General features: G+C 39.1%; 1 protein-coding gene across 1 annotated transcript in view; it reads left to right on the top strand.

The window, feature by feature from the left end:
• Positions 1 to 18,168, top strand: part of LOC126176760 (low-density lipoprotein receptor-related protein 2) — a 235,558-nt gene that overhangs the window by 123,819 nt on the left and 93,571 nt on the right. Inside the window, exons 24-29 of the mRNA XM_049923928.1 lie at positions 3,964 to 4,174; positions 5,127 to 5,448; positions 11,093 to 11,277; positions 11,431 to 11,693; positions 11,775 to 11,943; positions 12,024 to 12,249. Coding sequence (XP_049779885.1) covers positions 3,964 to 4,174; positions 5,127 to 5,448; positions 11,093 to 11,277; positions 11,431 to 11,693; positions 11,775 to 11,943; positions 12,024 to 12,249 — 1,376 coding nt within the window. The remainder of the gene's footprint in view (positions 1 to 3,963; positions 4,175 to 5,126; positions 5,449 to 11,092; positions 11,278 to 11,430; positions 11,694 to 11,774; positions 11,944 to 12,023; positions 12,250 to 18,168) is intronic.

Genomic DNA, 18,168 nt, shown 5'->3' with positions numbered 1-18,168 from the left:
TGTATTTTTACATGCCAATGCATGTATTCTGTAATGGTATTTGTGGTTAATAATGAAAGTGAATTTGGAATGAACTTTGCAATTCCCAACTATAATGCTAGAAGTAAAAATAATTCCCATACGCTATACATTAGTATCTAGCGTTCAGAATGGAGTTCAATACTCTGGAGTAAAAGCCTATAACAGGTCACCAGTAAACTTCAGACAACAAATTAAAAGACCCCAGATATTCAAAAAGAAGTAAGAGAATATGTTATTAGCCACTCCTCAAATTTATCTGAATATTTGGACTCTACATATCTCCAGTGTTTGTGATAAATAAATAGCTCTTGACTTTTTGAGTGTGTAGCCAACTGATAGTTTTTTGCATAAAGTTACGTAAATGCTTTGTATGAAGTATTAGCAGCTGTGTGGAATGAGAGAAAGAGCAGTGGCTTTTTTCAATACGCCTGTTTTCTCCTAACCTAGATATATAAAGGAACCTACAAGTAATTCCCATAATAACCAATGTGAATAAATTACCACTACTCAAAAATTTTTGTGGCATTCCTTACAGAAGTAGCATGTGTTGTTAATGAATGACTTTATTTGTTTCACATTCGTGAAGGCTCTCTTTCATAATGGGTTTTATTACCTGTATGTGTTATATTTTCTGGAATCAGGAGGGATAACTGGCAACTAAGGTTACAAGGTCCTTAGTTCTACCAGGGAATTGAGTTTTTCACAGTTGGTACCACTGTTGCATATGGTAGTGCACACTGAAACAAATTAGTGTGAATGGTTATCAGTAGTGCCCCAACTCTCATTGTGGTGACAATTAAAGATGAGCACTCTCATTCTGTCTCCCATCCAGTGCGAAGTGCGTGCCATGATACGCTGTTTGAATTGTCAAGGTCGTGAGTGCTGCTGTGATTCATTCCAAAATTGTGTAAGTGTATGGGGAGGAGGTAATATTGTGGTAACATGTGACAAAATTGGTACAGATGGAAATTCACAATGAAGTGAGAAGTGGACACCTGTCCATTATGACTGATGAACTGATGCAAAAACTTGCAGAGTGTATTTGTTCTGATTGCCATGTGTTTGTTGATGACCTGCACAAACTATTTCCTGAAGTTTGTCAAACTGTTGTTCATGAAATCGTGAGTGATCAACTAGGATATCGCAAGATGTGTATGCAATGGGTTCCAAAGATGTTTACTGCAGAACACAAAATCAACGGACTCAAGGCTATGCAAGAATATTTTGATCATTTTGCAAGTGACAGAGAGATGAGAGTGGAACATGGGATTACCATCATACCCTGGAGAACAAGCAACAATCAGTGCAGTGGTGCCACAATCATTCTCCCTCAACAAAAAAATTAGAAACACAGCAATCTGCTCAAAAAATCATGGCAACTGGCTTTTGGGACACAAAACTGGTTCTGCTTGTTAAGTTCTTTCCAAGGGGTGAAACAATCATCTCTGCACGATACTGTGAGACTCTCAAGAAACTTCACAGAGCCGTACTGAACAAACACTGTGGAATTCTGATGAGGGGAGTCTGCCCCCTTCATAGCAACACTAGGCCACACTCAGCACGAGCAGTGTAAGAGTTGTTGGCCTCATCCCACTGCAATCTTTGAAAAGAACACTCTCATATGTCCTGATATCACACCTGGCAACTATGATTTATTTCAAAAATATGTGTGAGGAAAGCATTTTTCCAATGATGAGGAGAGAGGTGTAAATCAAAGTGGCGAATTGGTTAAGTGGTTCGCAGGAAACATATACATCGCAGGTATTAAAACACTCATCCTATGGCTGACAAAATGCATTGAAGCAATTGGTGATTATACGGAAAAATTATGTAATACCTATACTGCTATTCCTGTATGTTTCATTGAAATATATGCATTTGTGTTTGTGTAAGAAATCTTGCACTCTCTGGATATCCCTCATAAGTTTAAAGTATGATCTTTCAGCTATGTTCATACAGTTTATTTGTCTGTTTGTTTCTTACTCCATCAATCCATCTGTGACAAACTCACAAAGATATCTAGTGTGAAATTTTTAATGTCATTTTACATAATCTTTCTAAACAAATTGATACATAGTTATAATAGAGGGAAACATTCCAAGAAGGAAAAATATATCTAAAAACAAAGATGATGTGCCTTACCAAATGAAAGTGCTGGCAGGTCGACAGACACACAAACAAACACAAACGCACACACAAAATTCAAGCTTTCGCAACAAACTTGCGTCATCAGGAAAGAGGGAAGGATAGGGAAAGACGAAAGGATGTGGGTTTTAAGGGAGAGGGTAAGGAGTCATTCCAATCCCGGGAGTGGAAAGACTTACCTTAGGGGGAAAAAAGGACGGGTATACACTCGCGCACACACACACACACACATATCCATCCGCACGTATACAGACACAAGCAGACTACTGCTTGTGTCTGTATACGTGTGGATGGATATGTGTGTGTGTGTGCGCGAGTGAGACTACTGCTTGTGTCTGTATACGTGTGGATGGATATGTGTGTGTGTGTGTGCGCGAGTGTATACCCGTCCTTTTTTCCCCCTAAGGTAAGTCTTTCCACTCCCGGGATTGGAATGACTCCTTACCCTCTCCCTTAAAACCCACATCCTTTCGTCTTTCCCTATCCTTCCCTCTTTCCTGATGAGGCAACAGTTTGTTGCGAAAGCTTGAATTTTGTGTGTGTGTTTGTGTTTGTTTGTGTGTCTGTCGACCTGCCAGCACTTTCATTTGGTAAGTCACATCATCTTTGTTTTTAGACGAATTGATACATAGTTAGTCATGTTACAAAAAAGACAAAAGTAATATTAGGTCACTTTTGCATTATACGTAAGTGCTATGTCCATGATGCAAATTCATACCGAGTGATTTGTCACAAAGAAACCAGTCATCAACCAGTAGGATGGCTTGAAAATATAAGCACTTTGGTTGGTTAAGGTCCTGTTGGAAATAGAATGCCCTATCATTGCTCTAAACCGGTAACTGGCTCATCCAGTCAGCAGCTAAATGTGAAATTAGTTTTATATATATGCAAAACATTGCCAGAGGTAGAAGTAACATTGTTGTTGTTGTAGTCTTCAGTCCTGAGACTGGTTTGATGCAGCTCTCCATGCTACTCTATCCTGTGCAAGCTTCTTCATCTCCCAGTATCTACTGCAACCTACATCCTTCTGAATCTGCTTAGTGTATTCATCTCTTGGTCTCCCTCTACGATTTTTACCCTCCACACTGCCCTCCAATGCTAAATTTGTGATCCATTGATGCCTCAAAACATGTCCTACCAACCGATCCCTTCTTCTAGTCAAGTTGTGCCACAAACTTCTCTTCTCCCCAATCCTATTCAATACCTCCTCATTAGTTACGTGATCTACCCACCTGATCTTCAGCATTCTTCTGTAGCAAGAAGTAACATTAAGTATGAGAAAAACCATAAGATTTATTAACATCAAAACCCCAAACCTTCACAGCTGTAACCTGACATTGCTAAACCATCAAACCACAGATTCATTTTCCATTATTAAAGGGAAATGGGGAGTAATATAAATTAAATGAATACGTTGGATTTTTTGTGTCCTTATTGATCTGCATAATGTAGTCAACTGGAAAAACATATTGAATAATGAGGGAACAAGAATATAGAACAAACTGACTAGCAACACTATTACCACTGTATAACTTTTTTAAATTAATCTCATTCGTTGGAAAATGGTTATGCAATGACTACCACTTTGCATTTGGAGACTGCTGCACATGGAAGTAGAAAATATTAACACCAGTGAAATCTTTATTCAAAACTAAAATTTTCTTTAACAAATGGATATTGGAACAGTAGTGAATTATTTGATAATGACAAGCAAATTATAATTTATTACATATATCAATTGGAAGTATAAAGTTGTCGATTTTTAAAATTATGTTATTGTTATTTATTTCCTTGTAGAGCTCGTTGGTTATTTTGGACTGATTGGGGAGAAAATCCTCGCGTTGAAAGGGTTGGCATGGATGGAAGCAACCGCACCATTATCATCAATACAAAAATCTATTGGCCCAATGGACTTACGTTGGATATCGCTAACAAGCGTGTGTACTTTGCAGATTCTAAACTAGACTTCATAGATTTTTGTTCGTATGACGGAACTGGTCGCCAACAGGTCAGTAAAAGTATTAGATGATAATGCTGCTTAATTTAGGACAAGAAGTGAAGTAAATCTCAGGTGACTAGCTCTGGCTTGTCACATCTATATATTTATTATTGCACTTGTTTTCAATATATGTTTATTAGTACTTTTATAATTTCATTTATCTTTTATAGTTTTTTGAAGTTATATTTATACTTATGTGTACGATGAGGTGTAATGTGAATAAGTGCTACTCACAAAATAGAATAGTTGCTGAGCAACATACAGTCATATAAAAAAGGTAACAACTTGCTAAAATTGTGGGTGATATCAAAAAAGTTAACAGCTTGCTAACTAAAATTTTGGATCATATGCTTATTCAGAACAAACTAAAAACAGGTTGATGATAAATAAACACATTGAGACGAAACAAATATCTGAAGTAAATGTTGTATTTAGTATGGGAAATACATGTTCAACAAGAGGGTAGTGCTTGTACACAGTAGTAGACAGATAACTTTTGTGTTTAAGTAACTGAAATTTGACAGCAGAATTCAAAGACTTAAAGTACTCTTCAGGTTTGTAGGATGTGGTGTATCATACATTTAGTCTTAACACTATGGAAACTGTAATTTCTGAGCAGATTAAACCCATTAAATCAAATTAAGAGGGAGGACTTATAAAATATATTTCAAGTGAATCTTGAAATGTAGCAACTTTGAGACAGACACAAATATTCACCATATCAAGCACCGTTATGTCACAAAAAGACTTTAATTTGTAACAACAACACATTACATCTTTCGGTAGAAGTGTGTACAAATTATATTCAAAAGTTTTTCACTAGATAGAAAAGTTTTTCCCAGTTGTTTCAACTAGCTCCTCAGTTGGTTGTGGGAAATAAGATGTTCCTTTTAAAACTTTTAAGACAAACTTTGTACTAGATGTATAACTTTATACTGTCATGTTACGCAATATGTTGCAGGTTTTGGCAGCAAGCCATTATTTACTTCATCCACATTCTCTCACACTTTTTGAGGATACTGTATATTGGACAGATCGGCAATTGAATCGTGTCCTGTCTGCTCACAAGTTCCGTGGTCACAACCAAACTGTGGTATCACATCTGATTTCACAGCCACTCAGCATACATGTGCATCACTTTGCACTGCAGCCCAATGCAAGCAATCCATGTAAAACAGCACGCTGTACCCAGTTGTGTCTTCTTTCTCCTACTTCACCCACTGGATATACCTGCAGATGTAGGCCTGGTTTCCGAATGTCAATTGAAGGGGTCTGTACAGTTGGTAAGTATACATATCTTTGTTTTTGATAATTTTTTTCAAATGTGACATTGATTTAAATACATAGTTACTTAATGTTTTCTTTTGTGCAACACATACACTCCTGGAAATGGAAAAAAGAACACATTGACACCGGTGTGTCAGACCCACCATACTTGCTCCGGACACTGCGAGAGGGCTGTACAAGCAATGATCACACGCACGGCACAGCGGACACACCAGGAACCGCGGTGTTGGCCGTCGAATGGCGCTAGCTGCGCAGCATTTGTGCACCGCCGCCGTCAGTGTCAGCCAGTTTGCCGTGGCATACGGAGCTCCATCGCAGTCTTTAACACTGGTAGCATGCCGCGACAGTGTGGACGTGAACCGTATGTGCAGTTGACGGACTTTGAGCGAGGGCGTATAGTGGGCATGCGGGAGGCCGGGTGGACGTACCGCCGAATTGCTCAACACGTGGGGCGTGAGGTCTCCACAGTACATCGATGTTGTCGCCAGTGGTCGGCGGAAGGTGCACGTGCCCGTCGACCTGGGACCGGACCGCAGCGACGCACGGATGCACACCAAGACCGTAGGATCCTATGCAGTGCCGTAGGGGACCACACCGCCACTTCCCAGCAAATTAGGGACACTGTTGCTCCTGGGGTATCGGCGAGGACCATTCGCAACCGTCTCCATGAAGCTGGGCTACGGTCCCGCACACCGTTAGGCCGTCTTCCGCTCATGCCCCAACATCGTGCAGCCCGCCTCCAGTGGTGTCGCAACAGGCATGAATGGAGGGACGAATGGAGACGTGTCGTCTTCAGCGATGAGAGTCGCTTCTGCCTTGGTGCCAATGATGGTCGTATGCGTGTTTGGCGCCGTGCAGGGGAGCGCTACAATCAGGACTGCATACGACCGAGGCACACAGGGCCAACACCCGGCATCATGGTGTGGGGAGCGATCTCCTACACTGGCCGTACACCACTGGTGATCGTCGAGGGGACACTGAATAGTGCACAGTACATCCAAACCGTCATCGAACCCATCGTTCTACCATTGCTAGACTGGCAAGGGAACTTGCTGTTCCAACAGGACAATGCACGTCCGCATGTATCCCGTGCCACCCAACGTGCTCTAGAAGGTGTAAGTCAACTACCCTGGCCAGCAAGATCTCCGGATCTGTCTCCCATTGAGCATGTTTGGGACTGGATGAAGCGTCGTCTCACGCGGTCTGCACGTCCAGCACGAACGCTGGTCCAACTGAGGTGCCAGGTGGAAATGGCACGGCAAGCCGTTCCACAGGACTACATCCAGCATCTCTACGATCGTCTCCATGGGAGAATAGCAGCCTGCATTGCTGCGAAAGGTGGATATACACTGTACTAGTGCCGACATTGTGCATGCTCTGTTGCCTGTGTCTATGTGCCTGTGGTTCTGTCAGTGTGATCATATGATGTATCTGACCCCAGGAATGTGTCAATAAAGTTTCCCCTTCCTGGGACAATGAATTCACGGTGTTCTTATTTCAATTTCCAGGAGTGTATTTTCCAAAAAGAGTCACATGCAAGAAGTTGAAAGACATTGCTACAAATAATTTGGTCAGTAGTTACATATTTTGACAGTAAAAGAACTACTGAAGCCACTACGTTCCTCTGGAATAACTGATATGTATGACAAGGAAGTGCTTAGTGAGGTAGCCATACAAAAACAATCATTTAATCTGTAAGTGACACCACATTGTCAGGGTTGTTAACTTGTACTATCTTGCAGAGTATGCACATTGCTTACCTATGTGTGAAATTATAATTGTGGTGGAGTGGGATTTGAACATAGAGACCAGTATCCTCACATATAGTCAACAAAGTGAATATTCTACAACAGAGCAGACAAATTAAATCTCAAAATGTATTTAGTTCAGATGGTTTTGACACAAAACACCAGCCCACAACATGAAGTCCTTGCAAGACATGAGTGGAAAGTAAATTGGATGTAAACTAAATATGAATTTGTCCATATTCAGTTATATTTTAAGAACAATTATATTATGAGTAGCAACTTTCCTTCTCATAATATTGTTACATTCTATCCTAGATCTTCCACTGTTATATTTTAAGAACAGTATTTACATGTTAGTTTCATAATACTTATCAGTAAAGGAGGACAGAGTGACAAGACCCCAACACAAATTTTTCCTGTAGTCATGATGAACCACTGTGAAGTACATGGCAGAGGCTACATCCCACAGTACCAGTTATTACGGCTTTATCCCATTCCATTCATGTATGGAGTGCAGGAAAAATGATTGCTTAAATGGCTGTGTATGCTGTAATTAATTTTGCTTAAATGGCTGTGTATGCTGTAATTAATTTAATCTTGTCCTCATGATCCCTATGGGAGCGATATTTAGGGGGTTGTAGTATGTTGCTAGACTCATCATTTAAAGCTGATTCTTGAAACTTTGTTAGCAAGCTTTCAGAGGATGGTTTCTGTCTGTTGTCAAGAGTCTGTCAGTTCAGTTCTTTCAACATCTCAGTGACACTGTCCTGTAGATCAAGCAAACTTGTGACCATTTGTGCTGCCCTTCTAATGTACATGTTCAGTATCTACTGTTAAAATCAAACAATGGAAAATCCACGATGGAATGTAACAATATTAAGAGAAGTAAAGTTGCTACTGACCATATAGTGGAGATGCTGAGTCATAGGTAGGCACAGCAAAAAGACTCAGAATTATAGCTTTCGGCCATTAAGGCCTTTGTCTACAGTAGACACACACACACACACACACACACACACACACACACACACACACACAATTGCCTGAGACTGCAGTCGTATATGTGAGTTTGCATTGTGTGTGTGTGTGTGTGTGTGTGTGTGTGTATTGTTGACAAAGGCCTTAATCGCCAAAAGCTATAATTGTGAGAGTCTTTTTGTTGTGCCTATATGCGACTCTGTATGGTTAAATGATGATGGCGTCCTCTTGGGTAAAACATTCCAGAGGTAAAATAGTCCCCCATTCGGATCTCCGGGTGGGGACTACTTGAGAGGATGTCGTTATCAGGAGAAAGACACCTGGCGTTCTACGGATCGGAGCGTGGAATGTCAGATCCCTTAATTGGGCAGGTAGGTTAGAAAATTTAAAAAGGGAAATGGATAGGTTAAAGTTAGATATAGTGGGAATTAGTGAAGTTCGGTACAGGAGGAACAAGACTTCTGGTCAGGTGACTATAGGGTTATAAACACAAAATCAAATAGGGGTAATGCAGGAGTAGGTTTAATAATGAATAGGAAAATAAGAATGCGGGTAAGCTATTACAAACAGCATAGTGAATGCATTATTGTGGCCAAGATAGATACGAAGCCCATGCCTACCACAGTAGTACGAGTTTATATGTCAACTAGCTCTGCAGATGATGAAGCAATTGAAGAAATGTATGATGAAATAAAAGAAATTATTCAGATAGTGAAGGGAGATGAAAATTTAATAGTCATGGGTGACTGGAATTCGTCAATAGGAAAAGGGAGAGAAGGAAACGTAGTAGGTGAATATGGATTGGGGTAAGAAATGAAAGAGGAAGCTGCCTGGTAGAATTTTGCACAGAGCACAACCTAATCATAGCTAACACTTGGTTCAAGAATCGTAAAAGAAGATTGTATACACGGAAGAAGCCTGGAGATACTAAAAGGTTTCAGATAGATTATATAATGGTAAGACAGAGATTTCCGAACCAAGTTTTAAATTTTAAGACATTTCCAGGGGCGGATGTGGACTCTGATCACAATCTATTGGTTATGAACTGTAGATTAAAACTGAAGAAACTGCAAAAAGGCGGGAATTTAAGGAGATGGGACCTGGATAAACTGAAAGAACCAGAGGTTGTACAGTGTTTCAGGGAGAGCATAAGGGAACAATTGACTGGAATGGGGGAAAGAAATACAGTAAAAGAAGAATGGGTAGCTTTGAGGGATGAAGTGGTGAAGGCAGCAGAGGAGCAAGTAGGTAAAAAGACGAGGGCTAGTAGAAATCCTTGGATAACAGAAGAAATATTGAATTTAATTGGTGAAAGGAGAAAATATAAAAATGCAGTAAATGAAGCAGGCAAAAAGAAATACTAACATCTAAAAAATGAGATCGATAGGAAGTGCAAAATGGCTAAGCAGGGATGGCTAGAGGACAAATATAAGGATGTAGAGGGTTATCTCACTAGGGGTAAGATAGATACTGCCTACAGGAAAATTAAAGAGACCTTTGGAGAAAAGAGAGCCACTTGTATGAATATCAAGCGCTCAGATGGAAACCCAGTTCTAAGCGAAGAAGGGAAAGCAGAAAGGTGGAAGGAGTATATAGTGGGTCCATACAAGGGCGATGTTCTTGAGGACAATATTATGGAAATGGAAGAGGATGTAGATGAAGATGAAATGTGAGATATGATACTGCGTGAAGAGTTTGACAGAGCACTGAAAGACCTTAGTCGCAACAAAGCTCCGGGAGTAGACAACATTCCATTAGAACTACTGACAGCCTTGGGAGAGCCAGTCCTGACAAAACTCTACCATCTGGTGAGCAAGATGTATGAGACAGGCGAAATACCCTCAGACTTCAAGAAGAATATAATAATTCCAATCCCAAAGAAAGCAGGTGTTGACAGATGTGAAAATTACCGAACTATCAGTTTAATAAGTCACAGCTGCAAAACACTAACACGAATTCTTTACAGACGAATGGAAAAACTAGTAGAAGCCTGTCGCCCTTCATCCATAGTTCACAGAATATCATGGGAGAAAAGGGCAAGCTGAGTTTTGCACAAGTGATGCTTTCTAAAACCATGATGATTCATGGACATAAACTACTCTGTCTCAAGAAAAGAATATGCTCTAGAATTCTTCATCAAACCGATGTTAGAAATAGTGGTCTAGATTTTTGTGAGTCCATTCTTTTAGCCTTCTTACATAATGGAGTCACCTGCACTTTTTCTGTCACACAGGACATTAGTGTGACCTATTCTTGAGTACTCTTCAGGGAAGACATCAGAATAATTCAGAGTTGGGCTGCTAGATATGTTACTAGTAGGTTCAAACAACACGCAAGTGTTATCGAAATGCTTTGGGAACTCAAATGGGATCCCTGGAGGGAGGACAACATTCACTTTTGAGGAACACTATTGAGAAAACGTAGAGAACCTGCATTCGATGCTTACTGCAGAATTATCCTGTTGCTTCCAACATTCATTGTGCATAAGGACCATGAAGATAAGATATAGAGGTATATAGACAGTTGCTTTTCTCTCGTTCTGTTTGCGAGTGGAACAAGGAGGGAAGTAACTAGTAGTGGCACAGGTTACTCTCTGCCAACTGCCATAAGGTGGATTGCAGAGTATCGATATAGATATAGATGTAGATGACTCATTAATATTATATAATATATATTTATCTGGATAGGATATAAAATACAATTCAGAGCTGATGTAAATCTGCTGAAAATTTTGAGTAATTTTCAACTTTTTTTGAATTGTGTATACAGGCTTTAGTATTTTTTAAATATACCAGAATAGTATTGTGTAATCACTGTTGACTGTATTCTCTCTCTTTTTTGCTTGTACTGTGTAGTTTTTAACACTGTTATATGAAGCAGCTTCGATATTTGCATAATTTTATGATTTTTGCAGAAGAGACATCATTCTTAATGGTCATGAGGGCCTCTCAAATTGTGGATGTTAGTTTGACACCAGGTGACAAAACAACTGGTTTTCTCACACCAATTGTGGGTATTGAAGGAGGAATTCAATTGGACTATGATCGTAAGATGAATACTTTGTATTGGGTTGAAGGCAAAGAAGATGATGACGAAAATGTGAGTATTTTACTTCTTTCAACAAATTATAATTTCAGCAGCCATAACTGCAGTGGACATTCTGATGCCATTCTGTATGTAATCATTGTGTCAGATACGTTTTGACTTCCTGCAAATTAAATCAGTAATGTTTAACTTTTTATGTGTTCTTAGTGCACAATTTATACCACTCCATATGGGGGTGGAAACAGAACAGAATTGTTGGGAAATGGTGACACTGGAATTGTTGGTGCCCCATACACAATTGCATTTGACTGGCTTGGGCGCAATCTGTACATTGGAAACCGAATGGCTTCAAATTTTGAAGCCATCAAAGTTGATGGCAAGTCAAAATACCGTGCCATTATTTTAGCAAACGATGGCAATAAAACATCTGTTGCAAAACCCAAATCAATGTGTCTGGATCCAAAGGAAGGGTATGTTTCATATCGTGAGTGAGTGTTTCATCATACTGAAAATAAAAATACAAATTTTCACGCTCATGTTAACTGTTACAGGAAATTGTACTGGGCAGATGAAGGTGGCTTTGGTGTGCCATCCAAAATAGGAAAGGTTAACATGGATGGATCAAACCCAGTAGTGCTCAAAGAGGTGGATCAACCAGAGGCAATTACAATTGACCTTGACAGCCATATACTGTACTATAGTATACAGTATCCTCCAAGTGTAAGTAGAAATTATTTACATAACTTTTGTAAAGTGATTTTCAGCACTAGTTATTAAAATGTGTCACTGTCTTTTCATAGATAAATATGATAACCACTGATGGTGTAGATCAAGGAGCACTCCTCAAGGAAGATAAGAATGTAGCATTACCAAAGGCTCTGGGTGTATTGGATAGCAGATTATATTATTTAGATCCTGTTTTCGAAAAGATTGAACGAGTGGACCTGCCAACTGGAGGGAATCCGAAGTTAATACTAGATAATGAACCTGATCTGAAAACATTCACAATATTCAGGAAAAGACAAAGTAAGTAAATATTGAAATATGAATACTTAAAATGTAGCAAAATGGAAAAAAAGATGATCAGAGATAAGACAATGAGAAAATTCTTCCCCATCAGATAAAATGCTTATTGACTGCTGAAAAGTCATTTTTATATTCATTAGACTGCAATGTCCATAGCAACAGCCCATAAGTTATGTGATGCTGAAAAAGTCAGAAGTAAGCTGCCCTAAGATATTTATTATTTACTAGATCAGCTAATTTCCATATGATACAGGAAACGTGTTATCTTTTTGTAGACATACTTAGTGTGGGTTTGTCAGTTTAATTTTGAATCAGTATGTATTCCAAGCAGTTCTACAGATTTTGGTTCTACATCTTAAGCTAGTCCCAGTTCCAAATGCTGAGATTTCTGTGGATTACACAGTAGTTTTTTTAGATGAGAACCAGTTTAGTTTTGAGAAGAGAGTGTCATGATTTCTGGTGTAGCCTCGATATATCTTGATCTGTGGTGATTAAAGTTATATCATCCACTTAGCAGATAACTGACTGAACCCCAGCACAATGTGGCTAATCGACATCTTTAACGACAACAATGAAGAAAGCTGGTCCAAGGACGGAGCCCTGAGGCACACCAGACACGACTTTTTTCGAGGAAGAATGCCCGTTTTGAGTCAACACAAATTGTCTCCTGTAATTTAGTTAAGACTTATTTATTTATAATGCTAACAATATTATGACAAGGACAGTTTGCTTCTGACCATGAAGATGGCATGTTGAGTTGCAGATAGGCACAACAACAAGACTGTGACACTGTTTGTTATGCCTGTCTGAAACTCCACATGTCATCTTTGCAGTGAGCAATCTATCCTTTTCATAATATTGTTGATATTCCAATATGGACTTCCCATTATTTCTAATGCTGTATTATTTATTCCATAATACTGTAGTTTGGCTAATAAGACGTCAAAGGGAATGCAGTCAAATGGCTCACCGAAATAGCATAGCTGAAGAGAGACCATACATCTACATCTACATTTATACTCTGTAAGCCACCCAACGGTGTGTGGCGGAGGGCACTTTACATGCCACTGTCATTACCTCCCTTTCCTGTTCCAGTCGCGTATGGTTTGTGGGAAGAACGACTGCCGGAAAGCCTCTGTGCGCACTCGAATCTCTGTAATTTTACATTCGTGATCTCCTCGGGAGGTATAAGTAGGGGGAAGCAATTCGATACCTTATCCAGAAACGCACCCTCTCGAAACCTGGACAGAAAGCTACACCACGATGCAGAGCACCTCTCTTGCAGTCTGCCTCTTGAGTTTGCTAAACATCTCCGTAACGCTATTACACTTACCAAATAACCCTGTGACGAAACGTGCCGCTCTTCTTTGGATATTCTCTGTCTCCTCTGTCAACCAGACCTGGTACAGATCTCACACTGATGAGCAATATTCAAGTATAGGTCAAATGAGTGTTTTGTAAGCCACCTCCTTTGTTGATGGACTACATTTTCTAAGGACTCTCCCAATGAATCTCAATATATATGATCATTCCACTTCAAATCATTCTGTACGCATACTCCCAGATATTTTACAGAAGTAACTGCTACCAGTGTTTGTTCCGCTATCATATAATCATACAATAAAGGATTCTTCTTTCTGTGTATTCGCAATACATTACATTTGTAATACTCGTATTTTCAGAAGCAGAAGTGGTATTTTTTCTGTGTCAAAGACCATGTAGTCGTTTACAAACAAGGTCATGTTTTGCAAAGTAGTTACTAACCTGTACATTGCTTATAATATTTTGAAAAATATTGTAACAGTAGATCTGTAGGTTTCAGGGAGATGCTTTTTCCCCTTTTTGTAAATAGGTATAACTTTTGAAATTTTAAGCTGGTCAGGGAAAACTCCAAATTCTAGCCACATATTCATAATAAAAGCAAACGATTTGAAAATGTGGTGTATTGTCATTTTCATCGTGTAGTTAGATAGCCAGTAGCAGTTCATACTTTTTGAGTTTAAAAATTTTGAAAGTATTTTGTAATCTGTGGATGTGACAAGATCCCAATGGGATTCACGCCCTCTAGGAAGATGATCAGCAGTTGCTGATGTGTTTGATGGTTAATTTTTTTCTTAATTCATTTACTGTAGAAGTAAAGTATTTATTGAGCTCTCCTGGCTCAAGAGAATATGTTGAGTTTGGGTAGAATTGAATTCTTGTGTTATAATATCACAATCAGCCTTGCATTTATTGGGAGCTCCTCAGTGTAACTTTCATAGGCAGCTTGTATGGCAAGTTTAGATTTGGCTTCATAATGTTTTTTAAATTTTAGATAAGCTTTATAAGAAATATCATGCTGCTGTCTGTGCCACATTTGCAATTATTTTTGTGCATTTTGTGTAGTGAAAGCATCTTTTTACCGGATACAGCAAGGTCATCAGTGTACCATGTAAGCTTTTTGCCTTTTCAATTTGGTTTAGTTATGTTTCTTTTCAGTGGTGAGTAAGAGTACCATAAGTCGGTATATGTCTGAAAGAAATTATTAAAGAGTGATTTGACAGTTGATTTATCTACATCCTATTCCTAAACAAAGTTCCACCTTGCATTTCTAAGCAGTGTGTGTATAACTTACTATGCTTCTCTTTCTGACATTATGTGAGGAGTAGGGGATCACAATATGTGAAACATTCACCTGCTTTGCTTACAGTGCATAGGTCTCTTGAGAAATTGACTATAATATTGTCCAAACAGGCGTTCCCACATGTAGGGCTATTGTTAGCCCAAAATAAATGTAATGATGTCAGTAGGTTTAGAAATGTTTTTAATTTGAGCTCATCCGAGGCAGACAACTCTGTTTTTTAATCACTGCAAGTTGCGACGTTTTTATTGAGCTTCAAAATTTTTCTCATCGTTAGTTCAAATTTCTCAAAAAATAAATTAACATCACCATTTGGAGATCCATACAAACTAATAATTCTAATATTCTGGCCGATCAATCTTGTGCAGCTAAATTCTCCATTTCAATTTAGAAGAGTATAAGTTTTTATTTTTCTAGAAAATTTCATGTATTGTCTTACAAAACATTGCAGCACTCATCTACTCTCATAACAGTTCTCTGTAGTGCCAATTTTGAAAGAACCAGAAATATTTCGTGACCTGTGAGTATACAAGGGGTGGACAAAAATATGGAAACATTACAAACACAACACATTACCATGCCTAATATGGTAAGGGCAAACCATTGGCATTCAAAACAGCTTACGATCATATTGAAATGGATAAATACGTGTCATGAGTGGTATTCAAGGAACTCTTATAATCTTATACCATTCTTCCTGCAAAATAGTGGCTAGTTTGCCTAATGCTGTTGGAGGTGTTATTGATCATACACCCTTCTCTTCAAAGCAGACCACAAAGGCTCAATAATATTGAGATCTTATAATAGTGATGGCCAGGGGAGATGCAACAGTCCATCTTCATTTTCCCAAAATGAGTCGTGGATGATGTAAGCTGTGTGAGCAGGGACCATGTCATCTTGGAACACAGCATCATCACTTATCATGGGCAGTAAGGCCTCTTTGCAGAGTAAATGTGGGGCCCATGGAATACCACAATGTGGCTGTCCAAATCATCACTGAACCCTAACCATGTTTCAATCTCGGGATATAAACTCGGTGATAATTTGGAAACAGCATGAAACAAGACTCATCAAACCAAGTGACATTCTTCCACTGCTACACAGCCCAGGTTTTTGTGGCTTTGGGGCCATGTTTTCTTGTTACAGGCATTTTACACCGTTGATAACTGTTTTTTAAATTCCATCTTACCCTACAATTCTGTGCTTATGGAGTCCATCTGCTGAGCTGAGGGTTCAGTACATCTGACTGAGATGCAGCAGGTCCAGGTTTGATTCCCGGCCAGTTTGGAGATTTTCTATGCTCGGGGACTGGGTTTTGTGTTGTCCTCATCATCATCGACACACAAGTCGTCCAGTGCGTTATCAACTGAAAAAACTTGCAACTCAGCAGCCAAACTTCCCCAGTTGGGGGCTCCTGGAGATCGATGCCATACAATCATTTTGTGTGTATGTAGTTTCCTTCATGTTGTTTTGATGCTGGCAGGATTTGTGAGTGTGACATTCAGTTTTCCAGTGACTTTTGCAGCTGTTGTCTCTTTATTTTGCATCACAATCCCCTTCAAAGACCATCCATCGTGACTGCCCAAGACACAGTCTCATCCACGTTGTGACCTAGTGGGTGATTATTTTCCCAGGTGTAACTGAATCTTTGATATGATGCCTCTTGAAACACCAAACACTTCAGCTACCCTGGCAATGGACGCACCCATTGTATGAGTACCAACAATTTAGCTACTTAAGCATTCACTTAGTGCCAACATCATGCACTCACAACTACACATAATACTGTTCTGGCCACAACTGACACTCGCAACATATTGAGGACGTTGCACAGGCACCGATCGTGGGTAAATACAACAGCCTCACCTGCAGGCTTGGCTAACATCTGCATTTATTTCCAAGCGTGCGTTTCTCGTTGTATTTCCATATTTTTTCAAAACCCTGTACATTTTAGAGGCCATTTCATTTGTGAATAAGAATCTCCATCAGTTTTAAACAAATAATGATATGATATGTGTGATCACTACACACATAATGGTGGCAACATTCATCTGATGAACCAGAGACTGAGTAAATACCATGGCAGCATGGGCCACAGAAACATCATATTTTATTATAAATTGCCTCAGTCAGAAATAATAAGAACTCAACAGGAAGGATGTCACCATTATCCTGCCCTAACATCTTTTTTATTCAGTTGCTGAAAGACTAGTTTGATGCAGATCTTCAAGATACTCTGTCCTCTTCATTTCGGAATAATTACTACAATCCGCATCCATTTGAACCTGTTTACTGTACTCGTTCCTTGGTCTCCCTCTACAATTTTTACACCCTCCCCCCCCCCCCCCTGCCCCTCCACACACACCCAGTTCCCTCCAATACTAAATTGACAATTCTTTGATGTCTCAGAATATGTCCTTCAACCAGTCGCTCCTTTTAGTCAAGTTATACCCTAAATTTCTTGTACCTCCTCATTAGTTACATAATCTACCAGTCTAATCTTTAGCATTCTTCTTTAGGACCACATTTCAAAAGCTCTGCCAAATCTATGAGACCAGTACATGTCATAATTACATTACAGTGCTATGGTCTTGTTATGTTGTTTTATTCAGTTCTAGACGAGTTTATATTAAGTGGAACTAATTTTCGTTGCATTGTTATAATATTGCATATTAATTAATATTCTAGAACAGTATCCTACCTGAGAAACAGTGATATCTTTAGTAAATCAGTTTGGGTTTAAGAAGAGTTGCTCAACTGAGAATCCCATTTACATTTTTACCTGCAAAATTTTACAAGCGTAACAAAATAGAACGAATTGTTCTGTGACCTATCTAACACATCTGACTGTGTGAATCATAAATTGAGGTTTTTTGGGATAGATGGAATAGCCAACCATATAAATAACATTATACCTAATGAAAAGAATTCAGAAAGCTGTAAATAATAATTCAGCCAATGTAACTAGGCGAGTTTATTCTGACCGGGGAAATCACAAATGTTCTACAAGGCTCAATCTTATGCCCACTGGTGTTTCTCACATATATGAATAAAGGGGCTTCCATCTAATATACAAACAGAATTAGTTCTTTTTGTGGATGGCACCAGTGTTGAAATTAAGAAGAAATGTTAAGTAATGCCCTTAAAAGTATTATTGAGTTGTTCTCTACAGATGGTCTCACTATCAATTTCAAAAAGATGCAGCATAGTCAAATCTGCACATCCAAAGATACTGCAGCAATGATAAATGTAACACACGCTGAAGAAATAATAACTAGGTTGAAAATTTCAAAAATTTT

Source organism: Schistocerca cancellata, chromosome 3 (assembly GCF_023864275.1).
Source record: "Schistocerca cancellata isolate TAMUIC-IGC-003103 chromosome 3, iqSchCanc2.1, whole genome shotgun sequence".
Lineage (NCBI taxonomy): Eukaryota > Metazoa > Arthropoda > Insecta > Orthoptera > Acrididae > Schistocerca > Schistocerca cancellata.
Note: the sequence above shows the minus strand (reverse complement) of the source record. Positions and strands in the feature narration are given on the sequence as shown.